This window comes from Bemisia tabaci, chromosome 3, assembly GCF_918797505.1.
Source record: "Bemisia tabaci chromosome 3, PGI_BMITA_v3".
Taxonomy (NCBI): Eukaryota; Metazoa; Arthropoda; class Insecta; order Hemiptera; family Aleyrodidae; genus Bemisia; species Bemisia tabaci.
In genome coordinates this window covers 16,356,739-16,384,329 of record NC_092795.1, presented here as the reverse complement: position 1 = coordinate 16,384,329, position 27,591 = coordinate 16,356,739, and the positions used below count along the sequence as shown (strand labels likewise).

The window sequence follows — 27,591 nt, the reverse complement described above, 5'->3', positions numbered from 1 at the left end:
GGAAAGATAAAAGAAAATGAAGTAGGAGCTTTTAATTTTTCACGATTCCTACTCTATTCTGTCAAAACCTGTTTTGACCCCAAAGCTTGCCTGCAAATGATAGAAATGCTTTTGCCATTCTGCGCTTGTAAAATTGCCATCTTGTGAGGGTTAATTTAATCCAAAAGCTTTTCTCGTGTATTGAAGCAGACATGTCATTAGGAAGTGTATTTTTATTGGAAATTACCACAAAAAGGAGTAGAAATGGAAAGGGAACTAACAATTCATTCGCTGGATCAATTAATCCCATTACCATTCCTTATTGGGATAAGAACCCCTTACTCATTTCAATAACTAAACTAAAATTATATCTACTAAGTAATGATGCAATGGGAAATTCTGTAATCTAACGTCTCATGATGTCACTCCATTTCTACTCAATTTTTTTGTACCTCCCACCTATGGAATCATTTCAGTACCTATTCAGATGATAGTGTTTTTGGGTTCAATTACCTATTTTACTTTCATTCCATGCATACAATTTTTCTATCCTAAACTAATAATGAAACTGCTAACAGAGTGCGGACAACTGAGTAATTTTAATATCCCTCTGATTACCAAACCTTCTTCTCAGCCATCTTTTTCAAAATCTCCTGACTTTGATCAGAAAGAGCAGAATGAAATAGTCTTCTGCTTGTACATGAAGGTTCCATGTTCTTGCTAATCTGATTATTGATTGTGTTCATGTGCCAAGAAGCAAAAATGACAGAAAGTAATTCAATTCAACTGTGAAATAGAGAGGAGAAACACGATATATCTGAAGATTTGTATCATTTAAGACTCATCAGTCTAAAGGAGAGTCATGTACTGCAATCAGGAACTTAATGGTACTATAAATTTTGCAAAGTTGGAAAAGTTACTAACTCTTGCTCTGTGTGGTGGTAAAATAAGTCCTTTAAAGTCACTCTTGATCAGTGGCAAGGCAAGATAATTGACTAAAGATAATATCCCATTTGAAGCTATGGTAAAGAATCAATTATTATGGTGTTCGTTGCGAACGCCCTGATATTCGACCTTTTTTCATAGGTTTAAATGGCATATCAATCAATACATCGCAAAGCTCGCCACGCCACTGCACTTAATTGATGGCATCATTAACTGACTTAAGTACCAACATACAATCAGCAAACTGTAATACTCTACTAATTTACTCTATCCTTTCTAACATCAAACATTTTACTTTCTTCTTTTTACAGCTTACCGGAATACAAGGGACACGTTAGATTATAATTTAGCTTACGATAAAAAAGATAGAATGAACCGTCCAAGGGATCAAAATAGATCAAATGGTAAAGACGTTTTTCATTTGTGATTGTTAAGAGTGTTTTATTTTTGATAAATAATAATTATGGCCACTTCATTGAATTGAGCAGCCATTTCATTTAGTTGAGCAGTAACTTATGTCATTATTTTGTTGCTTCTTTTTAGGAACCATACCCTAACTGATATCAGATTTACCTCGCACGGGAGTTCTGATACTTGCTTTAAACCTTATCTTTAGGACGATTTTGTGACGACTCAGCTTCTAGTGTTTTGTTTCCATGTGTGTGTTTGTGTGCTTTTATGTGTTTTGCATAAAAAAGTATGAACGCTTCTGAGAGAACACTCAACTCACAATTAGTTTATGTTTTGTTTACAATTACAACTGTACAAGAAAACTTCTGAAATGAAAAATTAATTAATAATTATTAAGTGAGATAGCGGGAGAGGATTAAGTGGAACTATATTGAAGTCACTGATGAGGGAATATATTTTCAGTCATCGAGGAAATGAGTAAATCTCAATTATTTTTAGAAATATTAAAAAATTTCTTTGCTCTTGCTTTACTGTTCTGCTTTTTTCTTGACTTTAAAATGTATCATTTAGTTGATTGATAGCAGTGTATTTAAATAAATTGAAACTTCACAACTGAAGGCTTCATCAGTTGTCGTTTTTGAAGTCAATTATCTTATCTATTCAATTCTTAGCTTTATTACCCGAGTTCAGATCTTGCACATGCGGTTAAACCCCACCCTGTCATCGAACCTCTACCTAATTTTTCCTTCAAGCAACGAAATGTCTTGTCCACCTTGTTCACCAAAGGCGTTAAATTTTCTATAGATGAGTGGTAATGATTAGTAGCTATGGTTGGTAGTAAGTAAGACAGTTAAGCATAAATGAAACAGTGAGTTCGAAAACACACCAACTCGAGTTTTTTTCGACTTTCACTTTTTTACGGTTTTGTAACAATTATGGATAGAAGTATCTGCACGCCAAAGGAAATTTTGAAATTGCAATCGGAAGTGCTCAAAACAGCGACAGGAAAAGGGAAAAATCAAAGTATTTCATTGGAAATACCAATCTTTGGCCATTTCAAGGGAAACGGGTGACCATCCGATTTTGCGGTTTTCTTTTTTCGGTTCAGTATACCTTGTACCAACAAGTTTTATATAAATATTCAAGGGTTATTCAAGTCGAAAAATATAAATTTTTCAGGGCAGACTATGAAAAATCAGTATCTGAAAGTCGGTGAGAACGAAAACACACCAACTCGGAAATTTGTAAACGCTTGATTCTCTGTCATCAAGCATGGTGTATCGATTTCAACTTGGTGCTTTACAATGTCTCTAAGTACTTGTCCTTTGGCACCAAAAAGGTTTATCTTAAACTAACTTCCTCGCCTGCTGCCCAGTTTTAGGTGTTTCCTGAACAATTTTTTTTTCCGAGTTGGTGTGTTTTCGAACTCACCGATTCAAATATTCTTATCAGTTGCTTAGTCTGTGTTGTAGATATCATTTACTACCTTGCAAGCATCCCCTTATGAGAACTATTCTTAACCTAGTTACTAACTGCATGGTATTGTTTTTTTGCAAACTGGCTTGGTGGCCTTGTGACAACTAATAATGTTTCTACACATCTTTGAAAAGTGTTTGATTGCTTTGGTTCTTACACTGCCAATTTATTTTTTTATTTTTTTTTTTTTTTCTTTTTTTTTCATATGGTAAAGGCAAAAAGCCATTTCCAACATTAAATAGTCATTTGCCTACTCAGATAAGGCGCAAATTAAGTTAACTGTGACAGCCTCGGTAGATATCAAGCTACCTAGGTAGGCAGCAAGCTGCTCAGATAAATGAAAAGCTGCGAGAGTGTGCAAATAACAATCTGATAATCAAATGATAACAAAACATTTAGCAATCAAAGGAGGATAGTAGAAAGGTTGAAGATTGATTGAAAGATTACCTTCAGAAGTTGAGCACTGCAAGAGATGATTTTATTAGTTAGAGCAGTTCAACAGCCCATGATATCCATTGTTACTTTTGATGTTGTTTTAGAAACTTATTGCAAAGCTCCTCAAAAACCTCTTGCAGCTTATTTCGCAAAACCATGTGTGTTAAAATCCCTGCTGCGGTGCCCTTCTACCGTCGCAAAAAACAATGATCGTTATTCATTAGAAATGGCTGCCTGGGGCTCATGCAAAACTCTAAAAATTCAAGAAGTACACGGAAAAAAAAAAAGAATTGCTGATTCAGCACTTCAATTGCTAAAAACAGTGAGTGCAATGTTTCAACGCAGATTTTACAACAAAAAATGCTACTTTAACCACTCCCGTGGTTAAATTAGTTTACAATGTGGTTAAAGTAGCATTTTTTTGTTGTAAAATCTGCGTTGAAACATTGCACTCACTGTTTTTAGCAATTGAATTGTTGAATCAGCAATTTTTTTTTCCATGTACCTACTGTGCAAGTGATCAAAGTGGGTCATTGTAAGTTTTTCTCAAAGTTTTATTCAAATTAAGTTTTCAATTTCGGTTTGCGCGTCATTTACTTTGCCTATTTGTTATTCTTTTCTCACCAACTGAACTATGATTTCAGGATACTATAATAACCGCTATTATGATCGAGAGCGAGATTTTGATGATGGAAACAGGGGTCGAGAAGGAACAAGATACAATCGACCTGGCAGAGGTGGCCATCGTAACAACTACCGTGGAAACATGCGTCAAGGCAGGATCCAGCGCAAAAATTATGACTTCCCAGCAGATTTTTCCAACGTAAGGTTTCTAACAATCCTTATTCCAGAAAAAAAAAAAATTCTGATTTCTTTTTTCTTATGGTAATTTAAAATGATCAAAGGAGAAGTACAATTTTAAACATTTCAGTTACTAACCAGTTTCGACCTTGTAGTGTTCAATTTTTCAATAACGCCTTTCGTTTTCTCTGCCATATTAGTGAGCCATTTGTTTTTTTTTACTCACAGGTCAATAGGTTTCCAAATACATATATTATGCCAATGAATGGAACTCTATACTTCGAAAATGCTGCACCGTACAATAATTTAGATGACAATACTTTGACGGAACTAATTAAAAAGCAAATGTAAGTATTAAAAAGTTATGTTATCTTTCAAACACTTTAACAGTGCTTTTTGTATAAAATCAGACGTCCTCAAAGAGTTTTTTGTATTCCACGGTTCGCATCACAAAAGAACGGAAAAGGAACAACTTAGGCACAAAATTTCTCTAATGTTATCTTACAATATGTCAATAAATTATATTTAACACCAGCCTTATTTCTTGCCTTGTTCTTCATAATTCATAGAAAAGGGTCATCAAAAATTGTCTTGTTCTATTTTCTCTCTACAAAGTAGGTAGCCATTTTATTAAACCGGAAAAATCTACCATTATCACTGCTTCCAGAGATGCTGATCTTTTTGTAACATGACTGGTGTAATTCTGGGAGGTAGTGCAGCTTTGTAGTGGTTGCTGAACACCAGAAAATAATTTTGTAGACGAGGCTTGGAATCATGGCAAACCTAAAATTTCATGTTTTTAGAGGCACATTTTCATGGGGTCCTAGAAAGTGACATTCAATAGGCTGGAGAAAAGTGTACTTTCTGGTTGCATACGCAGGTTGAGTGAGATGGGATGGAAGACTTCGATTAACTGCAGCACCAGAATTTACGTTGTCAATTATGATCAGATGAGAGTATCTTAAGCCAAAAATGGAGGTCGATGTTTAAATTCCTGCCAAGGTGTCATTTCTTGAATTTTTCTCAAAAACTTACGAGGCTTTTGTCAATATCTCGGAAAACAAATCCAGTTTTTCATTAATTTTTAAATGTAATGAATAAACCTCTCTTCTTTTCCAGAGAATATTATTTTAGCGAGGAAAATCTATGTAAAGATGTCTTTTTGCGTCGTAAAATGGATCCTAATGGCTTCCTGCCTGTGACTCTAATAGCTTCCTTCCATCGTGTGCGAGGGTTGACTCCAGACTTAAACAAGGTGATTGCAGCAATACAACAGTCAGACAAGTTGGAGCTTGATAATTTCAAGGTAAGTCTCAAGACTCTGGCCCCGTGGATTTTTTCTTTTTTTAAAGTTTACTTCTAAATTTATTTTTAAATTTAAAATTATTAAACTCAGCTCACAAAGCAAACAAAATAAAGGTTCCAGACATAAGTCTTCTTCTTCAGGGTGGATTCCAATTCAGAAAGAGCCAGGTGCCCTGGATAATGTCGGATTTGATATAATTTATTTTGTGAATGCAGTTTATTATGTAATTTTAATTTCACACGTTTTCATGTTGTGCTCTTGCCTCAGTTTCTCCTTCACCAATTTTGCTCTTGAAGCATGCCTAAATAACGACTCCCTTTGATTCACAAAAATCCATGAAAGATACTCTTGGTAGATCTTTCAGAAAAAGACCCAGTAATCTCAAGAATTTTTCAATACCTCCATCTTTTGAGAGACAACAGTGAAATTTACTCCAATAAGCGGCACGAAAAATTTCCCACTCTTAAGTTTTCATTTCTCTATTTGCCTTTTTCAGGTTCGAACGAAAACTGACCCTACCAGATGGCCGATCCCAGACACTGTGGGCAACACCATTTATGTAACACCGATCCATCCGTTGGCCATGCATCCCCTAGGAGCTCCCACAAGTATCCCCTCCATGCCAAGTCTACCAACTATGCCTGCCGTACCTGCTGTACCTGCCATGTCTGCGATACCTGCCATGCCTGCTATGCCTGCTGTTCCAACTGTCATTGCACCGCAGGCACCTGCTCCAGCCCCCCCTCCGCTGCCCCACTTCGTCAGTTTTCCGCAGCCGGTTGTACCGCCTCCTAAGCCTCAGCTTAACAACCCTGTCCTGCCTCCGAACATCAATCCTGCAGAGTTCATCCCCCATGTCGAGAACCTGAATCCCAACGTGCCAGAATTTGTCCCTGTAACAGTGGACCGTGCCAGTGATTTGGGAGATCTCGATGAGTGCGTTGAGGCAACTGAGGCGACAGAAGCAACGGAAGTTTCTAGCAAAGAGGTCAGCAAGGAGGCAGATGTCAAGACTGACAATGCAGGCACAGAAGCAAATCAAATCAAACAGACTGCATCTGTAGATGTCAAGAAGAGTGAATCTAAAATGGAGAAAGAGCCTGTACTTTCTGGTAAGACATTTAAGCATTGCTAGTAATGAATTCTCTTGAAAAGTCTGTGATACATCGGTCATGAATGAGTGAGAGTAATGCAACTGGAGCCATTCATAGTTATTGCACCCAGAGTCGCCTATTGAACATGTTTCTATTATGTAATAGAATTGCTGCTTTTATTTAGTAATTTGTTTGTCAGTTAATTCGAGAAAACTTCAATACCTTTTTTCCTTTTTGCAGCATCAACACCTGTGATTCCAATACCGATTTCTTCCTCTCTCACAGACGATAGTCATCTTGGTAAAGATATTGATTCAGATGAAGAGGAAAAACAGTGGCGCCAGGTAAGAACTTAAAATCTACTATTTAATTCAGGATGAATCAATCCTCATAATCCTGAATATGTGTCTCATTTGTAGGTCAGACTCTTGATCCTTCAAGAATAAAAATGTACAAAGAAAATAATGATAAATAAATCAAAATTTTTGATCTTAAAATAGGCACTCAGAGTATACATAAGTGTTCTGTATGATGAGACTGTAATCCGTACTATCATTCACCAGAGAGTCTTCAATGATATTATTTTTCTTAAAAATGATGTTTTTATTACTTGTTTGAAACTAACGTATTCCAATTTATTCTCATACCATTCCGAATCACAGTGGTCGCCATTGCAAATTTTTTTGGGCATCAATAATTTCTAAGTTCTGAAGAGCTGTCTAAAGAAGCACACATTTTTTGGAATTCCAAGATTAGCAGCAGGTTGAATAATACTTTTCTCCTTAAAATCTAGTTTATGGCGATTACATTATTTGGAAAGTGATCAGTCTTATGAGGCTCTACCCATACGAAGTTGTGAAGAAGTCTGAAAATGATTTAATTAAATGGCATTTTCGATTGAAAATTGTAATGCCACTGGAATTCCGCACTTGCATCCCTCTTCAAATGAGAGTAAGAAGGGGGAGGAGGGATTAAGCAAGATTAGCTCGTAGAAGATTCCTTGAGGGGTGGGAAAAAATGAAAATTCGAATATTTGAAGATAGAAAGATTTTTAGGGTCAGTTCCGTATTGGCCACACGACTGTATGACATACTGACGGTACTAAAAAAAATTCTTTTTTCTGCAGGTGAATAGGAGGCGCACAAAATCTGGATCTCAAAAGCCTGAGAAGAGTGGCAAGAAACCAAGTCTGGCCAATGAAGAGAGAGAGGAACTGGATTTCCAGTTCGATGAAGAGTTAGACAACCCGCTGCCTGGTGGCAAAGTCAATCAATTCACTGAATGGTCAGTCCCTTTTTTCCAAGAAAGTTTTAAAATCCAGCAAAGCCAAGCCTTCAACTTTTCAAACTCTCCTTGCTGTGTTTGCCAAATTGAACTTATTACCCGCAACCTTAAATTCATCGATCAATCACAGTGCCACTATTTGTTTTGCATTATCTGTATGTGAGGTGTTCTCAGGGTTTGGCCTTTAGCTCGTTTTTAAATGAATTTTTGCCTAGAGATCCAACCCAGCTTATGAGGACAAGAGGTGTTTTTTCAAGGACTGTAGAATCTCAGAATGAATGTGTGTTAGGGTTACTTAAGTGAAGTGGAATATTGCAGGAAAAGGAGCCAAACATCAACAATTGTACCATTAAGGAAGTCATTTGTGGTCTCCACCATGAGTGTAGGTTGTTTACAGAGCTAGAAAACCCGAACTTTTTATGGGAAAAGTTTTTACCGCAAAATGTCAGAGGATTTCACAAAAAAGACTGGAATTATGTCCTCCTGCCTGATTTTTCTCTGTTACTATATTTTTACAATCATCAGAATGAATATAGTAAAAAGTTGATTTTAGAAATTGTTCCTGTTTTTAATACAAACAAAGTGCTGTCCCAAGGTTTTAGTATATCTGAAATCTGTGGACCTTTCTGTATTGCCATAAGCCAAAGATATTAAATTTTAACGCAACCCAGCTGGCTCTGTTTATGGCTTGCTAGATTGCCGCCAGTTGTCCTCTTCTCAACATAATGGAGAGTTCCATCTTCAAAGTTGTTTTAATCACATAGAGGTATTTCTTCTACTTACAATGAATATTTTTTGTTCAGGTCGGAAGATGAAGATGACTATGAAATGAGTGACAGAGATCTCAACAAATTGCTTATCATAACGCAGAATACCCATGCGCCCACTCGAGCACCAAAACATGAGGGCTATGACCGTTCTGGTGAAGTTCTGTCTCGAGTTAAGATCAGTCAAGATCTAGAAGAGGCAATCAACATCGGATTGCAACAGTATGAAGATGGACTTTGGAAAGAAAAGGTTTGTATCTTTAAATGTCAGAGTATTGATTCATGGTGGGTGTCTCTGTATGCGTAGGGGAGCAAGAACCATTTTTCATAATTCCTGTTTCTGAAAAAAAATGAATAAAAACCCATTTTTGTTAACAGTTTACTCCGCAGAATATTTTTACCATACTTTTCCTCTCAATACCCCAGATTACAATATCAGAGACATAATCTAATCACATCATTTTTGTAAGTGAACTCCTTGGGAAAAATTCACGATAACCATCATTTTAATCATTTCTCTAGATTTGATGATCACATGTTTTTTATAAAACTATGCCTATCTGCATGAACAGTTAAATCATTACTAAAAATATTTATGCTGTAATCCAGATAGCTCCCTTCAGAAATGATGATGTACAAAATTAATGATCCAGCTATTCCTAAGATAAAGACCAAGCAAATCAAAAGGAAATATGTAGATATTAATCTAAAGGCATTTAACCATGCTCATTTTAACAAAATTGTATTTCAATGGCTCATCTAAGATAAAAATTGTAGCCTTATCATAGGTTTTTCATTTCATCAACCTTGGTATTTAAGAAAAACTGATGACTGAGTTTCAAGAAGACAATCTGACCCTACTCGAATATGAAGTTTCTTTGCATCATACCCAAAAATGTTGTTCTGGCTTGTGAGCTGCTATTTTTTGTATCCTTGAATTGATGTGTAGTCAAATGGGTCTATATTTGCATCCATTTATTAATTTTGCTCTGTCTTACTCATCTCCGTCTCTTGTTTTGTAACAGTCGTATGCTCAGCAACATAAGAGTGTCAACATCATTTCTCAAGAAGATTTTGACAAACTTATGCCGAGAAATAAGACAGTGACGAATACTGAGTATGTACCGCCTCCACCTCCACCATCTCTGGTCAATGATGCTGTCCTGCCAGAAGTTGCTTCTAAGAAGATTGATGATATTCCAACTGTGAGTAAATTGCCCCTTCCACTAATCCTTGATGCTTCAGTTAATTTTAAGTGCTGTTATATGCAAAGTATGAAGAGAAGTGATTGTGATTTCTTCATGTGTCACAAAAAAAAAACCTCAGACCCAGAAATAAATTGAATAATGTGATTTTGTCATGATATCTAAGAATCTGCCTAAAACAGAGAAAAGTTGAGGTTCTTCAATCTTTTCCAGTTCTCAAATACAGGTATCCTCAAGACCCAATTAAAGTATATCTTTTTTTATCAAACTTGCTGTGAGTTACGGATCATGAGTCAAAGAACCACTGAACAGAGAAAGAATTGAAGCTCAACACTTCACATCCCTTCATCAAAATCTCATGCAGGATGCAATGAGCATGATCAAAAATAAAGCAATGGAGCTCTTGCATGTCTTTCAGATTTGTGATTTAAGAACGAATTTTGAATAACTTTCTAAAACTAGATCTCAGTGTTTATCAAAACCTTCTGTTTTTTGAAACTTAATGGATAAGTAATAGTTTTATTTGTGCCATTTTTTCTTGTACACTATCAGGCTGTGGAGAAGATCGAAGAAATCAAAGCCAAATCAAAATTCCAGCACAAACCCAGATTCTATGGTGTTGTAAAGGATCCTAGAAGCACGAAGTGGCTAGCCCACGGACGCAAGCACAAAACACGACACAGTGCCAACCCCCCTGTCGAGCACCATGTTGGTTGGGTGATGGATGTCAGAGAACACAGGCCCAGAACTTCATCTATGAGGTTTGCATTTGGCAGCAACTTTTATCTATCATTTATAACGCACTCAAAAGAATTTTTCTCTTTAGAACCAAACTTATTTTCTTGAAGTCAATCTTTGGCTTGAGTCTGTAAAGTTTTTCCAGGAGACGGAAGGTCCTGTAGAGTTGATCAGAATTGAGTTTATAATATGTTCCTCAGCAAGATGGCCATACCTTGATGGGTGTGATCAAGCGTAATCAGTGTTGAAATCACATTGCCAGTTGATGGACAATCAAACTGTCAGTCTATTTCAGTGCTAATTGAGAAAAGCGCAATCTAAGTTCAACTAAAAGATATTGCAGAGGTTGCAAGAATCACGGATAAGTTATAGTGGTGGTTATCTTAATAACTAATTTAACTACACTTTTTGTGGTGTCATTGCTTGTTTCCCTGGTCCGGAAGTCATGTAGCTCAAATTACATGAGTTATGACGTAATATTTTCAAGTAAAAAAGTGATTTTATGACTGCCTCAAGGTTTTAAAACTTTGCCTACTCCATTACTACAACCACAAACGATATTTTCACTCTCTGTCAATGTAGAATTTTCATTATAATTAGAAAATTCAGTATTTTATACACATGCAGCAGTTCTGTGCTCCATTAATTTGTTCCTTGGTCTTCATTGATGAGCTTACCAAGTCGTGTGTAGAAAGTTCCTTCTCCTAAAGCTGTAATATTTTTTGAATTTACAACTAAGCCATGTGTATTATTCCAGCCTCTTGTTCAAAATCTCAAATATCTAGCTTTAAGGTATTTTTTATGTCCTGAAAGTCATCAAACAGCCATGACAGTTTTGGCTAGTTAATTTTCTATAATGAAAAAAAAACTTGAAATATATATCATTCCTTGTCTTACGCAGTAGTAGCACTGGAACCAGTCCAAAGGATGGATTCTTAAGCAGTACGCCAACATCGCTTCCCTCGTTCCAACACCCCTCTCACGCCTTGCTCAAGGAGAATGGTTTTACACAACAGGTGTATCATAAATACCATGACAGATGCCTTAAAGGTAATTTTCAACTTTATTTTTTTAATTTTTTAATCAGCCTAGACCATTGCGCATCTTTGCGCATTTTTCAAATTCCATTTCAAGTATCATAGGCTAACGAGTACAAGATGCTCATTAGGCCCTGTAAGAGCTGAAATCCCAGGGTATAGCTTATTTTTTTCAAACTTTTCATAACTTGTATATCTTTCAGGCATTCCCATCATACAGCCACTATGTGGATTGCATGTCTCCTCTTCTGCAATGAATAGTATGTGCAGCCATTCATTGATAACGGCTACCCAGACCATGCATGGTGGCAGAGACAACCAAGATTGAGATTGACTGCAATGAGAAATATTTTTGGACACCATTTTGGCTTCTCCGACATGCGCCTTGTTATGGACGCTTAAAACATGCTCCTTTGAACTCATTTTTTATGGGTCCATGTTGTTCGAAAAATCTGAGGAAATTCTTGTGAACTAAATGCACTCTCAACTTATACAGTGAAACCTCGCTAAGTCGGTTTTCATCGGGACCGAGGAAATTTACCGAGTTAAGCGGGTTACCGACTTACGCGGACTGCCACTTTTCCTGCCGCGCTTTTTCAAATTTCGCGCCCTAAATTGGACAAACGCAAACGTGCGTGTAGAGTGACTTGTAGGAGTGTTTAGGAGAGCCATTTGATCGAAGAGAATGGTACTAAAGAGTAAAATTTCATGAGATGCACTTGAAATTGCGTGTTGTAAGTGTCAGGGCATCATGAAGTCATCGGGTTAATCGTATGTTGGGGTGCCGCGGCACCCCATTGCGTATCACCCCCCGCGCACCCCACGCGGCATGCCGCGCGGTGATGCGCCGCGGCCACCCGCTACGGCGGGTCGTTGAACTGAAAATGCAACGTATCAATACTCGCTAAAATCTCCGAAAAACTCTGCGGAAGATTCCTGGGGGGAGCGGGGAAGGGCAATGCAAGATGGTAGGGGGAGAGGGGCCGGTGCCGACTTGACCTGTCAACTCATCGATGCGTGAAATTGCTTAATTATGCATGCGTGTTTTCACACGCGCGATAAGATAACACGCGGTATCAGATATCCTACTCTCTACTGTTCTCATCTTTCGTGTCGTTATCGAGTGTTTTTGATTCCTTATCTCTCTATTTCCGATGTCGTTTCTCGCACTGCGCTGCGCTTTCTCGGAGATTCGCTCACCCTTCGTGGCGTAACTTGACCCGACCCGCACCGCACCGCGCACGGAAACACTACCTACGCTTGATCACGGGTGACGATCGAAGAAAAACAGGTCGAGATGGAAAAATTTCACCGAGTTAAGCGGGTTCAGAATCTGACCAAACCGAGATACCGAGACTTATTTAGCATTGTGTTATATGGGTGATAAACGGGACCGGGCGATTCTACCGACTAAAGCGGGTTACCGGCTTATCCGGAAACCGACTTAGCGAGGTTTTACTGTAATAAATTCTATAATTAAGCACAATGCAACGCCATGGTTAATTTTCATGCCTTCATTAGGCAACATCATGATACCAGTAATCCTGGGAGGTGTAAGTTTGATAATTTAATTAATTATTATTACACTTTACTCAATGATTACCTATGACAAAATGCTTCTTTGTCTAAAAAGTTTTACTAGATTTACAATTCTAATCTGTGACATACATCTTTTTTCTGTGTTTCAGAGAGGAGTCGTCTTGGGATTGGTCAGTCGCAAGAGATGAATACTCTCTTCAGATTCTGGTCCTTCTTTTTACGTGATAATTTCAATAAAAATATGTACAATGAGTTCCGCAATTTAGCCATCGAAGATGCCGAGCATGGGCATAGGTAAGTTCATCTGTCTCGCTCAGTCCCTTGTCGTCAATTTAATCCTTTTTTCTCATTTTTATTAGAGTTTTTAACTGACTGTATTCTGCATCTTGTCTTTTACTCTTTTGGACCATATTGGAATAAAAATTCAAAACCAAAAGAAGTTGAGGAGCAATAAATAAATTAATTTAATTTAAATTGTGGAGTATCATAACCAAAGTTTCCTTTTAACCCAAGGGCTTTTATCAGTTATAATCCTCATTGACCTCACTTGTTCCTTTTTATTCTGGCGAACACTTGTGGGTTGCTACAGATCTTTCAAGAAGTTGAATGGCAACCCTTGGATATTTGCTATTAGAATAGAACGAAATGGACCTAGAAGTTATGCACAATGGTGGCCACTCGCTGATACTTGTATGTGACAGTGGTTATTTTCCGCTTTTTCATGATTTTGTGGACGTACTTATGTATTGGCCTTTACCGAGAAGCTTATCTATTAATCTTTTTGCAAATTTATTTCTTGAACAACGCAAAAGAAATCTTTTACCTCTGGATTAATTTTTTTAATTGGCATATATTGATATTTATCTGTTTCTTCGTTTGTTCCAGGTATGGCTACGAGTGTTTGTTTAGATATTATAGCTACGGTCTTGAAAGGAAATTCAGACCTCAATTATATCAGGACTTCCAGGCAGAAACAATTTCTGACTATGAAAATGGTAAGTAATTCAATTCACTTTTAAAAGTGTTCGATAATGTGACATGATTTTGCTCCACAAGAATGAACAGTCAGAAGGGAATATAACTATCTTTGGATTTTCGTTCTCAACAATTATTGAAATGTTTCTAGTCAACATTACTAGATTCTATTTTGGCTCAAAATTATCTTTAAATATTCAATTTCAGTAGAATTCAAGCTTCATCACTTCATCATCGCAGGATTTCTTCTTAGCAAAATTTTTAAACAAGGCAGCACTCGAAAAATTTATCATTTATTTCTCCCGAGGCGCCTTCTCCTCTCAAATAGAACTGTTAATCACTTTCTAGATCGTAGTCTCTTGTAGATTAGCGTTCAGAATTTGTAGAGTACAGCAGAACCTATCTGTATCATATTTTTGATCCCTGGCTTTAATGTAAGGACAGCGTTCAGCAAGAAGGACTCTAATTTTTTTTGGAAAAAAAGGTAGGCTTTTTTGTTTGAGGTGAGCAAAATTTCGCATTGATTTTTAAGTAGACTTTCAGCCCACTGATAACTAAAGCCTGTATTTCAAATAAGTCAGTTCACTTTGAAGCTTCCACCTGCGGTATTTTTGCCTTCACTTATTTACAAACTGACCTTAGAACTTGATGATCAACTCGTGAAACGAGTATCCTCATATCATCTTCCTATGACTCGTTTTCCGTCCCCAGCTTAATCCCAGGTCATCAATCATATTGAGTTTGGATTTATAGAAAATGTGTGGGTTCTTTTGAAAAACATTTATTTTTTGTTGTCTCGTTTCAAACTATCTTGCCAATATATTTTTTACTCTGTTCTACAGGTCAGCTGTATGGTTTGGAAAAATTCTGGGCATTCCTCAAGTACTACAAGCATGCGGATAAACTGCAAGTTTGTCCAAAACTCAAAGAATACCTGTCTAAATTCAAGACTATCGAAGATTTTAGGATGAGAAATGTGAGTATCTTCTCTCACGTTGTTTATCTAATGCTTCAACTCTAACTTTTTAATAATGAAAATTCTGCAATAAAATCCGGTGTATTTACTGTTCTTTCAATTTTTGTTCTCAATCTCTTCTGCCGAACACAATGTCAAAATGGAAAGTGGACAGGCAAAAACTGAAAAATTGTGGAAAGACATCGCGAATAGTCACTTGAAAAAAGATTTTGTGCCAAAGACCAAAATTAATTTTTTTCCAAAAATTTTGCTTTTAAGTTCTCCAAAATCTCAACCCAACTGTCAAAATCCTCGCTTTATATCAAGTGCCCTCTCATATTAATGCACTAGAATTTTATCTTCAAGGATAGCCAACATCTTCGACTGTGGTTGATTTCCTCAGCTTCCTCTCCATTCTAGTACCTCATAAAAATTATTCTAAATTTCCAATTATTTTTTGAACCAATTTTATTTGACTCATCATTCAGTCTACTCAGGGTGTATTTATTTGTTGGTGTAAGAGACAACTGCAATTTTGAAATTTTTAAAGCTTTGAAATAGCTTTTTTCCATACCCATTCCATAACCCCAATGAAATGTGAGGCCAAGTCAATGCAAGGATCATTGACAAAAAATTGGGCTGTGCACATTCTGAACTTGTAGATTTATAAATTATCCAGAATCAGATGTTTTCACACAAAAAAGTGTGAACTTCTGTGTTAGTAAACTTCTTTCACATAAACGTAGCCAACTTTGAAAATTGCATTGTTCTAAGCAGAATAAACCTCTTTGCATGAAAAAATCTAAAATCCGTAGTCTCAAAAGAACTAAGAACTTACAGGTTCTTGGCTTTGAAAAAAGATGAAAGTGTCTTCAGTTCTTCTGAAAGTAACCTCACCCTTCATTGTTTCAGTTGAGAGATCAGCAGGAAAGAAATTCAAGAGGACGCCGAAACCGCAGTGTATCAGAGAGTGCTGGCTGTTCGTCTTCATGGGGCTCTGTAGCAAGTCAAAGAGTCGAGTTCATGGGCTCCGGGTCTCTTGACTGGAGAGCTGATTCTGGCTCCTGTAAGTATTAAATGTTTCTTATTATTCCAGAAGGTACTTTATAAAATAGTTAGCAAATAAATAATCCACTGATGTAAATCCAAGAAATTATTCTCTGCAGACTAGCTCTTGTACTCAAAGAATTGTAGCATCTCAAAGCATCAGAATTAGTGAGAGGAGTTTTGTTGAAAAAGCTGATGAAGCTAAAAATGTCAGTAATTTTGATAAGTCAGGGGAAAATGCAGGAATCTTTGGAAAGATCTATTAACTCAAACAAGAAATAGGATTTGTTTCGTTTTAAGGAACCTCATCAAAAATGTTTGGTTGTGTGTTTAACTCAGATTTTTGCACAACATTGAAAGATCAGCAAAAAACTTCTGTATGTCAAAATCTGGCTTTTGAGCCTTAATCAGTATGTAATTGGGGTGGTATTTATAGTTATTCCTGTAACTTAAAGACCTCCTAAAGCCATGAAAATCAAAGGGGAAAAATTTGTCCTGAATGCGACTGGGTCAAATTATCCTAACTTTGAGTTAAGATAAGTATGTAACATGTATACTAACTTAGAAGTGTACTTAATTTGGAAGTTGTTAGTATAAGCCAAGTGTTAATATTTTTATCTGTTAATCAGCAAACTCTTTCACTGGGTATTTCAACTTTGAACCCTTCCTTTTTTTCAGGGGTTGGAATTTTAGGAAAAGATACCCCTTAATATACTCTTTCAATATACCACAAATCAAAAAAATCTAAAGGGGAGAAAAAGGTAAATTTTGCATCAATTTCTATTGAGAATTAATAAAAAACTGAAGATCATTCTGTTACTAATACATTTTTTCGTTTTTTTTTTTTTTTTACAGCCACTGATGTGACCTCAATCCAGAAGAACTTTTCAAATAAAACTCTCAAAGTCAATTTTGATCTATCAGCAGCACCAAAGTTCAAGCGCACCCGGCATGAATCCTATAACAGTAATAAACCTATTTCAATATCATTTTCAGGCAAGAAAGATGTTCCACTTGCCTTGAGGATCAACCCAGAATCAAAGCCGTTTGTTCCGAAGTCAGCTCTGAAAAAAGCCTCTTCTCTTGAAAATGAAGATTCTGCCAACAGAGTTACCACACCAACGATTAAAGTGACTAACTTCGAAGAAGTTGTAGCACTTGATACCAATAAAGTCCCCTGTAATCAAACCAATCAAGGACAAAGTGCCTCAAGTTTGCCACAAGAAAAATGCTGTGATATTATTACGGGAAAGTCTGCAGCAGCAGATAGAACCAAGGAAGAAATCAAATCTAAGTCAGACGCAGAAACTTCGAAGGAAGCAGTAGAATCAATCTTAAAAGATCAAGGTGTAGTCGAAGAAACTGTAACTGAGAAATTAACTAGCCAAGTTTTGACAGAAACAGCGTCAAGTAACAAACCAGCATCACCTGAGGCTATTGAAAAATCTACTCCAATTGAAGAGTCAAAGATGGAGTTGAAGTCAGATGCAGCAGAGAAGAAAGATGCTGGTAAATCAAAAGCCAAAGTAGAACCGGCCAAGGGAGATGCAAAATCTACCGTAAAGCCCAAAGACAAAGTTCCAGAGACTAAAATTTCGGCGAAACCGGTCAGCTCAGTGTCCAAAGTTGCTCCCAAAACCACTGACGCGAAGACCAGTAGAAGTGTAACCACTGCAAAGCCAGTCAGCACTACAAGCAAGGTAGCACCCAAGTCTGTCAGTAGCACCGTAACCAAGAAACTTTCAGATAGTCCTGTTTTAAGTAGGTCTGGTGTGAAAACCCCTGTTACAGGATCACCGACTGTGGTCAGAAAAACCAGTGTTACAGGCTCACCTAGTCTAGCAAAAAAATCTACTCTGGCGTCCGGATCGCCTGGACTCAGTAAAAAGGTCATCCCAGTCGTTGAATCACCTATTTTAGCCAGAAAAGTAGCATCAGCAGCAGGGTCACCAATTCTTGCAAAGAAACCCACCACAGGATCGCCTGTTCTTGCAAAGAAACCTACCACAGGGTCACCAGGTTTGACAAAAAGGGCTGTACCTTCTGTGGGATCGCCCAGTGTTGCTAGAAAAATTCTCCCTGAGAAATCAAAAGTTGCTGACAAAGTAACAAAACCAGAATCCTCCAAAGTCACAACACCAGTCTCAAGTAGCGCTGCTTCAAAAGCAAAAGTTGAGTCTCCCGCTCCTCCAGCGAAAAAGTCTACATTATCCGATATTGCCAAGTCGACTAGATCCAATCTCAAAGTTTGTGTGAAGTCGCTCTGCAATCTTGCCGCTGGTGGCAAGTCGCCAAAAACTGATGCTGAAAAAGCAACGGACAAAGCAGCAGCAGAGAAGAAAGTGGAAGATGCTAAGAAGACCAAAACAGCCACACCTGTTCAGGACAAAAAAGACTCTGTAAAACCTGCGACCAAAGTCAGCAGAACCGAGTCAGTGCTCAAATCCGCATTCAGCCTCAAATCGAAATCAACAGACGCAGCAAAGAACAGTGCAAAAACTGCAACCACTGCTAAGCCGAAAGCAACAGAAGCCAAGCCTCAGTCTAGTGAAAAAAGTGCATAATTTTAACTGCTGATAGATTTTGTTGCCCTCAAATTCGTGAAGATCAAATGTTTGTGTCTCGGATGTCCTGCCCTTGCCCATAAAAAGTTGAAGAGCGGTTATTTGCCTTCAACTTATTTTCGGATTATTTGGACAGAACTATCATCAAACCCTGAGCTTTGCTCAAAAGCCGAGGTTAAGTTTTAACATTTTGTTTCGGATAGATTTTTGAAAAATTGTGTAAGCAACCGTTGAGATTTTCCATTGTGATTATGTGCCCTGACAGATATTTTTTAAAAATTTCTTCTGAAACAGTCATTTTGAATTAATTAAGTTGCTGTTTTATAATTCTCTGTGAGTTTCATATTTTTTTATTTTGTATTATTTTTTCCACTGTTCTTTGAAAAATGATGTCCAATGCTTCCATCTGGAATAATCCAGAAGTTAAGCTGATGATTGTATTAAATTGTGTCCGTGTTAATCAAGTTACACCGCAAAGTGACCCAAAACATCTCAGATTTCACTGCACAATAAGAGTCAGACTTTTAAATTGGCCCATTATCATTGTTGTTCCACAAGTACAAAGGTGGCAGGTTTTCTTTCTTTTTTTTTCTAACGGAGATATTTTTTGTTTCACCAAGTTTTGTTATTATTTTGATCAATAGAAGTTTTCTTTTTTTCGTTTTTAAAATTAAATAATTTTTTGAGAGCTAAAAAGTGCTTTATTGTCTCAGGTTTCTTTTGAATTTGCTGTTATGGTTTTGATTTCACAATCACCGTCACTCGGATGAACCGTTTTATTTTTAGTTTCCAGGTAATTTAGGGAAACACAAAAAAAAAAAAATCCTGGAAAAGTTCAAGGATTGGAAGAAGAATTAATTCTTTTTCTCATGCATAATTTTCTCCTTTTATTGTTTCTTATTTCAAACTGTTGTACAGTCCCCTTGAATTCAATGCATGATTTTTTACACAAACGTGATATTACTACAGTGACGAATGCATTGCTCCCTCTCTCTTGATTTTGGATAATTTACTCTATGCATTGATAACAAGCAGGTCATGATTGCTTATTGTGAAGTTTGAACAAAGTTTTTTTTTTCTTTTTTCTTCTTTTTTTGACATTTTCATAAAGAGCCAAAGATCTATATAAAAGTGTTTTGGCTCTTGCTAAAAGAAAATGTTGTAACAATGTGAAATATACTGATAATGGCATCAGTAGTTTTACATTTAAATCTGACTCAATAAGTGATTACAAATATCCAAGTCTGATGAGCGAATAAGAGAAGGGGACTTTTCATGAAATGGAAAAATTATTTTTTCATTGCACCAGCGTATATTATCCTGTTTTCTACGAAGTCTGCCAAAAATAATCGTTTCTTCCGTCACTGTTGTAACCTTGTAAATTCTGTACAGTTTCTTTTCAAACATGTTAGTCAACTTGAAAAGAATGATATTTAGTTTTAGTTGTAAGAAATCTTATTTTGTATTATTTATTTGGGACTAGACACTAAGCTTGTAGCATATATCGATTTTATATTTCAAGGACCGTTGCCTTTAGCTCTGCTTATTTATCGTAAGTACGTCGTATCGCCGTTGCGACTGGTTGAAAGAAGTGTAGTGCCGTTATGTGGAAGTGTTATGCCTTGATTATGATGTCCGACCCGATCGTTGGAGTCAGTCTTTTACGCAGAAATCTAAATTCATGAACCTACTTCTTAAGTTTCTATGTTAACTTTACCTCGATTAAGTTATAATTTCCCAATGATTTTTGATGTCAAGTGCATCAAGTTTTAGAAGGCATTAAGGGAACAAGGCGTGTTGGCTCAATTTTTAATTAAGTGCTAAAATGTCTATTTTTTTCTAATTATATTGTTTGACACCAGCTAGTAAATGTCTGAAAAGTTTGGTAAGGTTGGTTAAAGTTTGGCATATCTCTATCCCTTAATATGAAAAATGACAGGAAAGTGAAATTCCAAGGAGCAAGATAATGTTAAGTCAAACTTTTCTCAGTCAATCTGGTTTTTTTTCTTCATTGCCCTTAAAAACCATTTTTTTTTGTTAAAATTTTGTTTGCTTTCTAGCTTGTTTTGTGATGATTCTAATCTCCATTTCAATTCATTTTACAGAAATTGACGCATGACCCAGAATTTCACTTTTGATAAAACTTATCACCAATTTTTCAAATTGTTAAAGTGTTTATCTCTTCATAAATCATGTTCAAACTTTTTGACGAAGAAAGTGAATTCCGATATGCCAATCTTGTCCAATGCTCTTGATAGGAAGGATGTTTTCGCGATGATTCCAAAATTCGCAAAACTTACATTATGTTACATTTGCTCATAATTATCGTTTTTTTCTTAATTTGTATTTCTATGATTGACTTTGTTTAACCATGATTTTTACGAATAATATTGTTGTTTGTTCATATTGTATTTTCTTGGTTGTTTCTCTTGCTTTTGAGGTGTCCAAAATCCATATCATGAATTTTGCGATTCACAACTGCACTGGTGTAGTCTCTGGTTAAGTGGTTCAAACCTGTCGCTCACATTTAAGGTGTTATGGAAACCCCTATTTCCTCAGATTTGAGCTATTGGAAAATTTTCCAGAAGTATGTATTCATGATTTTTTTTCGACTGAAGAAATTTGCTTCTCAATGCAGTAGGCTACCTTATGGTAATCAGGTTCCACTTTAATAATTGTATCAAACTTCAAATGCTCATAGATTAAATGCTCACTAACAGTATTTAAGAATATTGTGGTACAAATAAAAAAAAGTGAACATTCTTAAGACAATGTATCATACTCAGAAACAGTGTTTTGCATTTGAACACAATTATTTTGGATGTGACAGAATTTTGAATCATATATGTCAAAGTAATTGATGTAAAATTTGAGGCTATTGAATTTATTAACTGAAAGTTATTTCACTCCACTGTTTAAACCTTAACTGCAGTTAATTTTTAAAAAAGAAAAAGTAATGACTGGTGGGAAAATTATAGTGTCTCCTGAGAGAGATATTCAATTGTTTTTATGAAAAATCTTAAATCAGAGACTACTTACTAGTCGCAGGAATGTTAAAATAATACTTGGCGAGTTCTAAACAATTTTAAATAGTCACATTCTTTTTCATGTCATTTTTGCCACTTTACACCTTGAAAACCTGTGAAAACATGGCTGCCTACAATGTTAGGCACTCTGAAATTAGTCCAGTGGTAAACCCAAAGGAGGTGCTACTGTCAGTGAGACTGAGGACTACATTGAATCTTTGATTCCATATGGCATACATGTCACATAAGATGAGCCGGGCGTGGAAGAAAGTATCGCTGCCAGTCAGATGTGACAATTAGCCACAGGCATGACGGTAGATATGTAAAAAATCATTGTAGTGAAGAAAAGCTATGTAATAGATTGTTTTTTCTTTTACCTCACAAGTTTTGTTCCAGAAATTTTTTACAACTTACCGAAGTATCCTTAAGTCTCATTCTTCCATAGCGAAGGAAGGACATTTTTACTCTTAAATGTTTTTTGATTCTAGATAATTAGATGCTCCGTAGGAGAGGTTTTTTTCTTTTCTTTTTTCCTCTCCTGTGAGTTGAGCCCCATCATAGTCTGTTCCAGTTCTTCCCTCCTCGTTTAGTCTAAAAAAACCTCTCGATCCTGTGATCATTATTCTCTTTTACCAATTTCTTACTTAGTTTTAATTAGTTGTACATCCCTCATGAACACAGCATTTTCCCTCTTCAACTCATGGTTTCAAATCTGTCTTTTTTGAAAATTATTTGTTTTGTCATTTGTGGATCATGGTCGCTCTAAAAGACGTGGTATATTTCTGGTTTGATCCTAAACCTCTTTTTCTTGCCCCTTTAAGGAATTCTGAACTGTCCTAATGAGAAGTAAAAAAAAATAAATAAATCAGTATTATTTATCACAATGCATACATTCATCCTAAGATACTCACTTTAATGAGTCAGGAAGAAAGTAAGGTACTGCTTGTCAAAGGCTTTGTAATTACAGAGAAGTCTCAATTATCCTTAACAACTAGGAGGGGATGTAATGACATTGCAAAACTGTGGATAATTCTTATCTCAGAAATGAAGCCTCTAAAATCAACAAAGGCAGTATCCTTGAAGGAAAGTAGACTTCAAGACAAATCAGTGATCAGACTCATTGGAAGATCAGAGAGAGAATAACACTTTCCTTTAAAGTTTTTATCATCATAAGCTCTCTTAGTATATTTCCAGAGATTGGTTGAACCAATATCCATGATTTTTTTTCCAATCAACCAGAATTAATATTTAGAAAGGATGGTTATCTTTGAATTTTCCAAGTTTTAACCATGTGTATTACTGTTGCAAAACAGCTAGAGTAGAGACCTCTTGGTTTTGATGAGTCGCAAGAAAATAGGTGGCAAACCTCTGGTAAGGTTCAAGATAATAGGCTACAAGGATAATTGAGACTCTCTTGTACTGAGAGAATGTTCGTCATGAAATGTGTGCTAAATTTCATCCAAAAGAAGTTACACTTCCTTCATTCTTTGAGTGGTTTCTGGGCGTGGACTTATTGAAGTGCCTCCCCACAACCATATGCACGAAGTGCCTAAACCAGTTGATGCTCAGTGAACCAATTCAAGAAAAAACGGACTTGTGTCTACAACGACCACCTCTTGCGAAACCTTTAAAACTGAAAGCAATAACTTATCTATAATTGAAGTCTGAAAATGATATACTTAATCCCATTTTTCTATGAAAAAAATTTATTTTGGAGTGAGCTGATTACTGTTTCAATTGGAATAAAAGGATTTTGAGAAAAGTTTGGTTTTAGTATGGTGTGTCTTTAAGGCTGGATACAGAACATTGAAGGGAAGAAATTCATCTAAAAATGTTAAGAACATCAGGATGATTTGAGGAATTTCATGAAGAAAACAGGGAGTCTAGCTTTATACATGGAGCTTCGTTAAGCCCAGTTGTTTGACACACAGTCAGAGGGAAGATTAAAGGACGTATCTTCTATCAATGCAACTCCCTAATGCCACATGTGAAGTTATTTAGGCAACTGTAAGGTCAACTCTGGGAAAATGATAGAAAGTTTCCCTAAATTTTGGTAAATCATTAATCAAAATACTCCAAAAATATCTCTCTTGATACGTAGAGGCAGCTAAATCAGATAAAAGAGGGGGAAAAAAATCTGATAATCATAGGAACTCGAAAGAGGACACATTTTATACATCCTTTTTTTTCCAGTTGTCTTGAAATCAGCTTGCTTAATAGACTTGCACCCTACTCTAATCCTGTCTTTGTTTGTAGAACACTACGAGATTACAAGGATTTAAATTGATAATACATAATATTAGTCTTCCACAGGTGAAAGAGATCACTCCACCGAGAGACTTGCCAGGAGAATTTCTGGTTCATTATTATCAAGTAACCTAAAATATATTTAAGTTACACTTGATGCCTGCTGTACTAACAACTACAGTTTAAATATAGAGAATTTTTACATGATTCGGCTACGAACTCTGTATCAATATTTTGGTGCCCTGGGTGTTGCACTTTCATTTGAGCTTCAGAAGAATTACCTGGAAAGTAAACTTGACCAGATAGTTTTCACCGATCTTTATTTATATTTTGTTGAAAAGTAGGATTGCTGAGCTCTACTCAATAACTTTAAGACAGTACTGAAATATTTTCCAGTACCTATTTACAAAAGCATTAACTTAGAACCGTGCACAATGAAAGATTGCATTTACTATACTCAGTCTGTGTCGACGTAAAAAAAAAGTTGAATTTTTAGATCAAAATTATTAAAAACCTGTGTAGGATTTTCCCATTTGTCAAACCAATTCTAATGGAGAGCAGGTCTCAGAAACAAATTCTTGAAAGAATTCTCTTGTGTGTAATTGTGTATTTTTCATACAGATTGACCATACAAATGTCCCATACTTAGGCACCTCTCATTATTTTGTATCATTCTTTCACCTGCCACGTTGAAGGGCAGGTAATGTTAGCACATTTTGCATGTATGTATTCTTTTCAAAAATATTTGATCACAATGGATTTAAGGAAGAAAGATTTGGCTTTTGGAAGACCCCATTGTGGAAGAGGTAAACTCAATGATGCTGTAATTAGTCAACGAAGTTTACTTTTTTGTTGTGAATAATTTCGTGAAGAGCTGTGTTCATTATTCCTACAATTAGGTATCCTTTTTATCAGTAATTTTACTCTTTATTTAATGATTCTAAATAAGTAATATTATTGCTCTTTCTACAGCATGAGTCAGAAGCCTTCTCCTACCAACTTTTGAAATTTTTTTTGTTGGGAAATGTAATTTTTGGTGTCAACTAGGATAATAAGCATATATTATACCTTTGGGGCCTACAAAAAGTTCTAGAGGATGTTCCCATGTGTGGAGAAGATCCCAAGTTGTCCAACGTTTGCTGATGAACCTGTCGAATAAAAATTTTAAATCTGTAGTTTTTTTAGGAATAACATGCTTAAAAGTTATATTATGCCAGCTATGCCTGTTTATTTTTTGCGTTTGATTCTTGCTATTGCTCGCTCTTACTTTACTACACAATTCAATTTTTTTTTCCTCCTCTCTACTTACTTGGAATTTAATGTCTGTACCGTTTAAGTGGATCTATTTCACCCTCAAACTCTCCTGAAAACAAATTCAAAGACTTCTTTATTTATTTGCATAAAATGTATCTATATTTTCTCTCAATTCAAGTTTCTACACCAAACACTGGAGGGATTCTCCGCTTCATATTCCCTTCTCTTTGAAATTTTAACCCCGCAGAAAAGTAGTTTTCATTGCGACTGAAGTACAAGTTTTGTCTGCATGGGTGGGTTTCAAAATTCAAGGGTAGGAGGGGACTTTTGACTCAAACTGTGTAAATATTATTCGATTGTTGTGTTGTTAAGATTTCATTATATTCTAACGCATTAAACAGTTATTCTTTTACTCAGTGGCTTGTCTTCTTTTACATGTATGTCCTTTTTTTCCGACAAAACTGAATCTCAAACGTGGTATAAACAGCTGATACAATGTTGCAAGTCCAGGCTCATTTTTGACGCTTTAAAAAGGTAATGAACCAATAGTGTTTTTAAACATTTTCTGTGAATTTTCCTCCATCCACCCAAAAATTTTCACCGAAAATTTCAAAGAAATAAGTTGGTCGTGTTCCCTATAAAAGTGCATATTAAGCAAAATTGTAGACTTTTAAAAGTTGCAATGGAGGTATGCATTGATATCCATTCCATCATTTTTACAAAATAGGTGCATAATAGTTCTTTACATTAAATATCTTCTCTACATCAACATGACATCTACAAATTTCTACATCATCTAAATGAATTTTCTAATTTTGTCGTCTTCCGGTGATACAAGAGATAACACCTTTAATTAGTCAAGTTAAGAGAGAAACCAAACACGCAATTTGGCCTGGAACGGAGCGGTGTGGCGGTCGGCATGAAACGCATAGCGCCTACAAGACTGCATAATACTTCACGCATTGCTCCAAACAGTGTGGTCAGCAGCGGTCGGCGTGAAACACGTAGCGCCTACAAGACTGCATGAATACTTCACGCATTGCGCCAACACAGTGCGGTCGGGCAGCGGCGGAAGTTAAAATTATTAACCACATTTATATTTATTCTTTCATAATTTTTTCGTTCGTTTTTTATAAATGGAAGGCCTTGTCCAAACAGGGATGGATTTACGGAACCGAGCTTTTGTTAGTGTTGACAAGGCCTTCACAAAAAATGTGCTCAACACGAGTAAACGCGTCTCATATACACCCCTCCTCCACCAGCACGTTCACTTGATGGTTTTTATAGATCGTATTCGACAGATCACACAGGTGAGATTATATTGATATCGATTGGTTCAATACGTAACCACAGCCCCAAAAGTCAATTTAGAAATCTGAGGTAACGGGTCTTATGTGATCGAATTTTTATTCTCTCGAGTACCAAATGGCAATAAAAAAGTGGAATTGTTAGGAATTTTATCATTTTCAGCTTTTCCGAATTAAATCCTAAAATTTTTGTTTCTATTATTTTGAACCAAACGATAAATCGAACCACTGTCGAATACGATCTATTGATGTTTCAAAACGAATGAGAAGGGGGCGGAAAAATACAGGCGGCCCATGGGCAGCAAGTAGGTAAATCCGGCCCTGCAAGAGGTACACAAGAAACAGATGAATTATAGGAGAAAAACGCCCTTTGACTCCCCTGACAGGATGTCTAGCATCAGGATTTTCCCGATTCTCTTAGGATTTAATCCCGATTTCATCAGGATTTGAGGGAAAATCGGCCGTAAAATTAGGATTTGAGAAAATTCGGCTGTCCGATCCGAGTTTTTTATGCTTTCGCATACGTTTATGCAGAAATTTTAAATTTTCTCCGCAATAAATCAGGATTAAACTGTCAAAAATCAGGATTTCCCACAATGGAAAAAACTAGACACCCTGCCTAAGCATTCCCTCCCACCCGGAGGGAGGGAATGCCCCCCCCCCCCCTCACCCATCACAGGATTTTCATGAATATTGAAAAACTGTATGAATCCTCCAATTCATTATCCTACATTATGTATAATCGAGGGTGCCATAAAGAAAATGTGTAATCGGGATTTTGTCATAGAAAAAATGTAAATCAACATGTAAATCGTATAATTTTGTAAAACCGGTAAAATCAAAGCCAAGACTAGAGTCCCTCTATACCCAGAGTTACGACAACTCACTTTTGGTTGGGCCAGGATTGGGCTGAAAGTGGCCTAAAAAAAAATCCAATTCTGATTGGTTCTCGCTCATGGAGGCCGAAACGAGTGCACCAAGATGGCGGTACCTCGAATGTGAACAAGAATAATGAAAATATTACCTAATTGTGGTTTATCAAGAGTAAATTGTTATTTCCATAGGTCCAAAATGAAAATAGATTAAGAAATTATTCACAAACCAATCTCATTTTCTTTTTAATTGATCACTTTGTTGATGTTGTTGTTTTTGTGTGACAGACATCGCAGGATTCCTGATCCTTATCCCTCAATATCGTT

General features: G+C 36.3%; 1 protein-coding gene across 4 annotated transcripts in view; it reads left to right on the top strand.

Moving 5' to 3' along the window:
* larp (La related protein) overlaps positions 1-25,497 on the top strand; it is a 79,605-nt gene extending 54,108 nt beyond the window's left edge. For 3 of the 4 annotated variants that reach the window (XM_019061848.2, XM_019061853.2, XM_019061852.2), the window contains 16 exons: positions 1,236-1,328; positions 3,891-4,069; positions 4,276-4,394; positions 5,167-5,353; positions 5,850-6,465; positions 6,688-6,791; positions 7,574-7,731; positions 8,535-8,748; positions 9,524-9,703; positions 10,256-10,464; positions 11,343-11,491; positions 13,167-13,311; positions 13,903-14,012; positions 14,835-14,968; positions 15,860-16,013; positions 16,850-25,497. In XM_019061848.2, the coding sequence (XP_018917393.2) occupies positions 1,236-1,328; positions 3,891-4,069; positions 4,276-4,394; positions 5,167-5,353; positions 5,850-6,465; positions 6,688-6,791; positions 7,574-7,731; positions 8,535-8,748; positions 9,524-9,703; positions 10,256-10,464; positions 11,343-11,491; positions 13,167-13,311; positions 13,903-14,012; positions 14,835-14,968; positions 15,860-16,013; positions 16,850-18,558 (4,460 nt within the window). In that variant the 3' untranslated portion in view covers positions 18,559-25,497. The remainder of the gene's footprint in view (positions 1-1,235; positions 1,329-3,890; positions 4,070-4,275; positions 4,395-5,166; positions 5,354-5,849; positions 6,466-6,687; positions 6,792-7,573; positions 7,732-8,534; positions 8,749-9,523; positions 9,704-10,255; positions 10,465-11,342; positions 11,492-13,166; positions 13,312-13,902; positions 14,013-14,834; positions 14,969-15,859; positions 16,014-16,849) is intronic. The other variant, XM_019061850.2, reaches the window with a different exon arrangement.
* The last annotated feature ends 2,094 nt before the right edge of the window (positions 25,498-27,591 follow it).